This window comes from Morone saxatilis, unplaced genomic scaffold, assembly GCF_004916995.1.
Source record: "Morone saxatilis isolate NCDOM2014 unplaced genomic scaffold, NCSU_SB_2.0 Contig12, whole genome shotgun sequence".
Lineage (NCBI taxonomy): Eukaryota > Metazoa > Chordata > Actinopteri > Moronidae > Morone > Morone saxatilis.
In genome coordinates, this window is record NW_023339674.1 from 27596491 (window position 1) to 27603369 (window position 6879).

At 40.0% G+C, this 6879-nt stretch overlaps 1 protein-coding gene across 1 annotated transcript in view; it reads left to right on the forward strand.

The window, feature by feature from the left end:
- The window catches only part of szt2 (SZT2 subunit of KICSTOR complex), a gene marked incomplete in the record, with an annotated part of 110147 nt that overhangs the window by 28209 nt on the left and 75059 nt on the right, over positions 1 to 6879 (forward strand). Inside the window, 7 exon segments of the mRNA XM_035652785.1 lie at positions 450 to 566; positions 636 to 705; positions 1324 to 1509; positions 2265 to 2495; positions 3132 to 3387; positions 5319 to 5393; positions 6492 to 6555. Of these exon segments, the coding sequence (XP_035508678.1) occupies positions 450 to 566; positions 636 to 705; positions 1324 to 1509; positions 2265 to 2495; positions 3132 to 3387; positions 5319 to 5393; positions 6492 to 6555 (999 nt within the window).

The window sequence follows — 6879 nt, forward strand, 5'->3', positions numbered from 1 at the left end:
AGCGCTTTTACACTACGTGCCACATTCACCCAGCAATGGCAAAGTCCATCGAACAGAAACTTACTCATTCATACACATTCACACACTGATGCACGGCATTGGGAGCAATTTGGGGTTCAGTATTTTGGATAAGGATGAAGATACTTCGACATGTGGCGGCAGGAGCTGGGGATCGAACCAACAACCTTCCGATTAGAGGACGACTCGCTCTGCCTCTGAGCCACAGCCACCCAGTATAGAAGTCAGTATAGGATGTAGGATTCGATTTTATTTTACCTTGGCACCATCTAGAAGTAGTATCAACACAAACATGTATGCCATACTGAATAAAAGATAGTCATATCTAAAACAGGACCAGAAGTGGTCATTAGGCTGTGCACTCCTAAGGATAATGTGTGAATGTGAATGATGAAACCCTGGTGTGGCTCTTTGGTTCTCTTTGTGGTCAGGTACACCTCAGAGAGTAGCGTGTCCCTGAATCGTTCACCAGGACAGCCCTCCTCCTACCGCTCTGATGAGGAGCTGATGGCAGTGTTGGACAGTCTGAGGGGAGCCGGAGTTGACGGGTGAGTTTGTTAGACACATGTAGACACAGAGCTGGGCTTTCTCTGATTGACTCTATTGTCTCCCATTAGGGTATCTGGCGATCCCTTATCCAAACTCCCAGTTCCTCACAAGTTAGCAATTCTGGCTACAATGGACGAGGTGAGTCTCATTCAAGTGTGAGCTATCAAAAGAGTATCTTCACTTACTATTAGCTTTACCCAAATTCATATTATATCTAAAGCCAGATATAAAAAAAATACATCATGTTGAATTTATACTTTTACCCAAATGTATTTATTAAACTCAGTGATGTATGTGGCCTTTGGAAATGGACATTAACATTCCTTGAACAGGATAAGAGGTTTAGAACAAATGGGAAATTTGGAGGCACCCCAGCTTGAGGTCACTTGCTGACCCACTAGGGATCGAATTAAGCTAAAAATTTAAATAAAAAAAACACGGCCCGAAAACACATATCTCATGGTACCTCCCTCACATTAATACATGAAACTAAAGTTTGTCCATTGTTTTTCACCATTTGAGCTCCCACTGGCGCTCTTTTAATTTTATCATCTTGTTACTGCAACCAGAGAATTGAAAACCACCTACTGCTGACCTCAGTGACCCAGTGGATGGAAACATTTTGCTGAATCACTCACATCACATTGTTTATATTATACATGTTTATATTAGACTTGTACTGAATACTATGATGTCCAAATGTTTGCTGTGGTACACACACGACAACGGTGAGCTTTCCTTCTCTGTGTGTTCCAGATTCGCTGGCTGCTGGAGGATGAGATCGTCTCTGCTCTGCGTCACTCTCGGGTCATCAGCTCGGCCATGCTGCAGAAAGTAGCTGAGCATGTGCTGCGCTCCAGCGGTCGACCGCACTGTCACTGCGAGGATGTCCCGCTTCAGTTTGTCTTTGGGCCTGAGCAGTCTCTGGAGAAATTCAAAGAGGCAAGGGCACACACACGGGCACACACACACACACACACACACTCTGACACAACCTTTAAATACTGTTTCACTCACTAATCCAGCTCTGTGAATACAGCTTGTGTTCAGGACTTCAAAGTTTAGACCTTAAATAAGAATCTAAACTTCAAAAGTAACTATTTCATTTAGTTTTCTTCACAGAAATGAATTAAATGCTGAGATATAGGCTGACTGTGTCTGTGTCTTTTCAATCGCAAATGATTTTACTTTGCTGTGTTTTTTCACTCAATGTTAAGCTTATTACTTCCGGCACTGATTTTTCACATTAAAAGCTTTCCAGTGCAAGTGGGTTTTGGGATCATGGTTTTAGTACAGCAATAAATAAAAAAGGCAGAAGATTTGTCATTTGTTTTAAAAACATTGCATGGTGGCTTATTGGTCTTAACAGCAAAAGAAATGTTGACATATGGTCAATAATAAAAAAAAAAACTAATTTCAGAAGGTCAATAATGCTCCGTTGTTATTCCACAAAACTAACCTGCATATTTGTTGGTGTAAATTTGAATACAAATATAGAATTTCTTTATTATTATGGACCAATGGAACAAACCTCTTGCAATGGACAGTCGGGAATGAACACTAGGTTAACGAGTGAGTTCTGTTTCCTTGGTACAACACTACTGTCCGCAGTAGAGCATATATGGCTGTTTAAGTGCTACATAGCTAAGATGTAGGACTTAATCAGCATACATGATGGAATAATGTCTGTCCCGCAGGAGTTCCGCAGAATGTCCTTCTCTGGCTATGTGTTGAATGGAGAACAGGACAGCTTCTTCTTCATGTCTCTGAGCAGACTGCACCCTCAGAGGATCCATGCTGCCAAGAGTCTGTCTGAGAGCGCCGCGGACCCCCCACAACACAGCAACCCCTGCAGTGCCAGAGCTCAGGTGGAGGATGCGGTACTAGAGAGTGAAGCGGAGGCTCAGGCAACAGAGGCAGACAGCGAGGTCAGAGACGTCATTTAGAATAATTCTTAGTGTTTAGTTTTATAGTGGATACTCAAACAGTTCCTGGGATCCAATGTGTTACCATATAAACAATAAAAGTGGAGCTGCATGAAGCTGAAATCAGTCCAGGGATGGCTTTAGGAAAGTGGTTAGTGAAGGTGGTTTCTCACACATGCCTACCTGATTCAGACTTACTGAGCTGTTTACCTTGGTGAAACCCCAGGTTTTGTTTTTAAGATATTTGGGATAGTTTATTTTGGGGATATGAGATCAATTCCTCTCCTACTCTCTTACTACAGACCAGAAAACAACAGATCTCATGAGATATAGAACATCAGAATTGAGACATTTGCAGCTGCAGTTTGAACACCGAGTTTGTTGCTTTTGCAGTTTTTATTCAGTGGTATCTAATCATAATGACAGTATCTGGCAGCATGGAGAAAAAGCATTGAGTAAATCCTTTATTTTGTTGCCAAAGGAATGACAGCACAGATTTTCTGTCAAAACACATTTATTCAAGTACCTTAGAATCATTCTCTTCATGGTCCTGTTGAATTCTTCATTGCTGTTTGAGTCACAGTAGATGAAACACGTTTGTATTCCTCTCATTTTTACTTGAACTCTGTCCAACTGCAGGGTGAAGACAAGAAGTCCATCAGCGTTGTTGCAGACTCTCCCAGTGACACGACTGCAGAAACCAGTGAGCAAATCAGAGCCTTGAAGCCTGACGCACATGACACAGTTTCTCAGAGCTCAGTTGGCATGGTGGTGGGGGACAGAGGTCAGCCCGGTACCCCACAGATCCAGACCGAGCATGGCACAGAGACCGCCTCACCCCCAAAGACGCCGTCCAGTGTCAGCCTGGCTGAGTCCTTGCAGTCAGCATCTCACAGTGAGTCAGACACACTGCACTCCTGTACATATCTGTAACGTATTATTGAAGTATTTAATTACATGCCCTCCACTGGATGTCTGTCTAATAATGTAACACTTTACAAGTGTCAGGTATCAGTGTGGTTATGTCTTGCCATAATGACTTAATGACAGCAAGTGTGTTTTAAAGGTTCAGTGTGTAGTTGCTGATTACAACACCTTCACCTCACCCTTCCATTAGCGAGTACAGTGGCCGCTAACCTCGAAAGCACGAAAGGCCCTATCAAGAGCCAGTGTTACCCCTTTTCCACCAAGGCAGTTTGAGGGCCATTTTGAGCCGGTACCTAATCTCAACCCAGTTCTTTGTGTTCTTGGCCAGGAAAACTGGTTCCAGTTTCCACAACACTTTGATGGTCTAGGACCATGAACCGCTTACACCAGGGGCTGGGGGCACCTAGTAGCCAGTCAGCTATGTATTTATTTGCTGTTTAGCAAGCTATTAATTTTATACATTAATGTCATAACATAACATAAAAATTGAGCTATTAGGATGGTTTGGTTAGCTAACATCACACGTTTGTTTAAGCATAGCTACTAATTTGTCACGTTACGAACGTAACATAGATGCTATGGCAGTAAAATTGAGCTAGATGACTATCCAGCTAAATGTTTGGTCAGCTAACATCATCCAAACAAGTATCTACTAATTTGACACGTTACGAGCGTAAATTAGATGTTTTGACTGCAAAATTGAGCGATGTGGCTAGCTAGCTGTTGGTGAGCTAACATCACCCAAGCAAGCCTCGTCACTAATTTATCAGTGTTCGTTCAATGTTTGTAACATTGATGTGAGAAATTAGTAGCTATGCTTTATCATGTAATGTTAAATGACCAACAGCAAGCTTGCCAGCTAGCTTAACCTTGGTAACAAGAGCTAACGTTGAAGTTGTACTGTGACTGGTAATGTGGCTCTCTGGTTGCTATGTAGCGAGTTGGGAAAGCAACCAGTTCTTAGAAGGTCTGCAAGCTGAACCAACCATAAACCGGCAAGGGCACCAGGCCCAAACTACCACTACCTCTGGGTTGATGGAAAGGAGTTATGTTTGGTTTGACGGTTCTGGGCTACTGTACAAGCGTCTGTAGATAAAAATGGCTCATTGTAAGGTAATGAAAACACAACAATTCTTATATTCAGGTGATTATAAAATAATGCTATGATGATAATGAAAACATACCTATGAATATTATATCCCATATCTGACAATAGGTCCTCCTAAATGTAAAACCTTTAGAAGAATCTATGCTGCATCATAAGTGATTATGTAATATGCCCAAATGCAGAGAATTACAATTAAGATGTAAGTTGTCAGTTTTAGGAATGGAACTTTAAGGTATACAACTCATATGATTTTTTTTTTCTTTTACTTTACTTTATTTTCACTATGAGATGAAAGCAAAGAGGTGGGTTTATTAAAAACAAACACCTGTTTGCTTACAAAGAAAGAAAGGCTTCATAGATGGTGTTCAGTATTTAACTCATCATAAGACAGGAAGGAGAGGTGAATATAATAAAAGAAACTTTTACTGATTTACTGATAGAAGAACAAATACTTTAAACACAGCAAAAGAATATTGCTTGGGTATGGTAACAATTCTGATTATAAATGTGTCCTGATGTGGTCTATTTACTGTCTAGAATCTTAATTCATTTATATGGGACTGTTTATTAAGAGCAGAGTAGTAAATCTCTAGGTTGTTTCCTCCTTCCAACATGGAAACACAATGCTGTATCCACAGCCTTTCAAAACTGATGTGTAGTTTTCTGGGGAGAAAGGCTCTGAGGGTGTGTGTGTACCGGCAGAGCTTGTCTCTGTTTTAGGCTTTGATTTGTGACCGTAATCCTGCTGACACTGGACCTCCTGACAAAAATGTCAAATTGTCTTTCCCTAGGCTGTGGCAAACTCAGGCCAAGTCGAGTCCAGAGCGTGGTCTCCAGCCAGGGCAGTCTGGACTCAGACATGCAGGGTGAGTGTGCTGCACAAAGCTGAATTATGGTGGATCGGTGTTAGAGAGGTTTGAAGAACAAGGTATTGTAATGTGACAAGTCTGAAATCCTCATTTCTCACCGGCTTGTTAGTTCTACACTTACAAAATACAGACCCATATTATGAAAGCTACCGATACATTGCACCAGCATTTCTTTACCTGTCTAAGAGCATGTAACCAGATGGCTGTCATGTAATCACACTTAGGAGAATTGATTTTCTATTTCTTCTGAAATACATTGTACTAACTTTAAATAACAAAACTCACTAGATTGGCTGGAACTTGGCACTACGCAGTTACTGGAACACAGTTCCAATATAGTATTGCTCTGATAAACGGCTCCATCTTGTGGAAAATTGGCATCATTACATTTTCTGTTAAATGGATTCTTTTAATCCCAGATTTATCCTCTAAACCATCTCATTCTCATCACACAAAAGTTGCAGTGCCTCTACATTTGTAATCCTAATATTGAACTTCCTGTAAGGATTATTGAAATCAATAGCAGACAATGTGATTTTATGCAAGATTGGCAATATAGAAACCGAAATACACGATCATCAGAGTATGAGACTGGTAAAATACATTTGTCATCCTCCTTTTGAAGTCTTAAACTGAAGATTCAGATATTCAACAACACAAAATCAGACACGACAGCTATGAATTTTAATACATGTTAATACATTTTACATTTTAATAAAATAAACAGTATTAGAATAAAGTTTAGTGCATGGCGGTAGGGGCTGAGGGGAGGAAGGGCTTCTTTGGCTCCAGCCCCAGATGGTTTCTCAAAAGCCCCAAATCTTTTGGGCTTTTAAAATAACTTTGTGTAATTTCCCATCCGTCTCTCTGACTGGACCAAAGCAAAAAGTTGTTACTTGGGAAATATCAGTACCTATGACACTATTATGGCATGGATTCAAATGTCAGATTTGTCAGCTAAACATTCATTTTGTGAACTCCGACATAATTGAACAAAAATAGGTTTCAAGATTAGTAAGTCTGTTTAAATCCCAACCCTACCTATGATATGCGACTTCAGAATAAGAACATCAGACATTTTTTTCCTCTCTTTAGATATCAGGAGTAAAAATTCATCATTTGTTGTGTTCTGGTCTCAGAATGAAGAAGAAGACAGTTGGTAGAAAAAGCGCTAATAAAATATTGAGCCAAAGGGACCAAATGTTTTCTAAGACAACTGAATGCCTCTGCAACAACTTTAGATTGAAGAGGAGAAAATAATGTGAACCTACCCAACCAGAGTGATACAGTAAGTTGCAGGGGTATTATGAAAGAAAGAAAGATAGAGAGATTTTATCCCGAGGGAAATTCAAGTATCCAGTAGAATTAAAGACCCTAACCTTAAGAATATAATTATATATTTATATATATATATATATATTTATATATATATATATATATATATATATATAAAATTATTAACAGTAGCTACAGTAAACAGTGA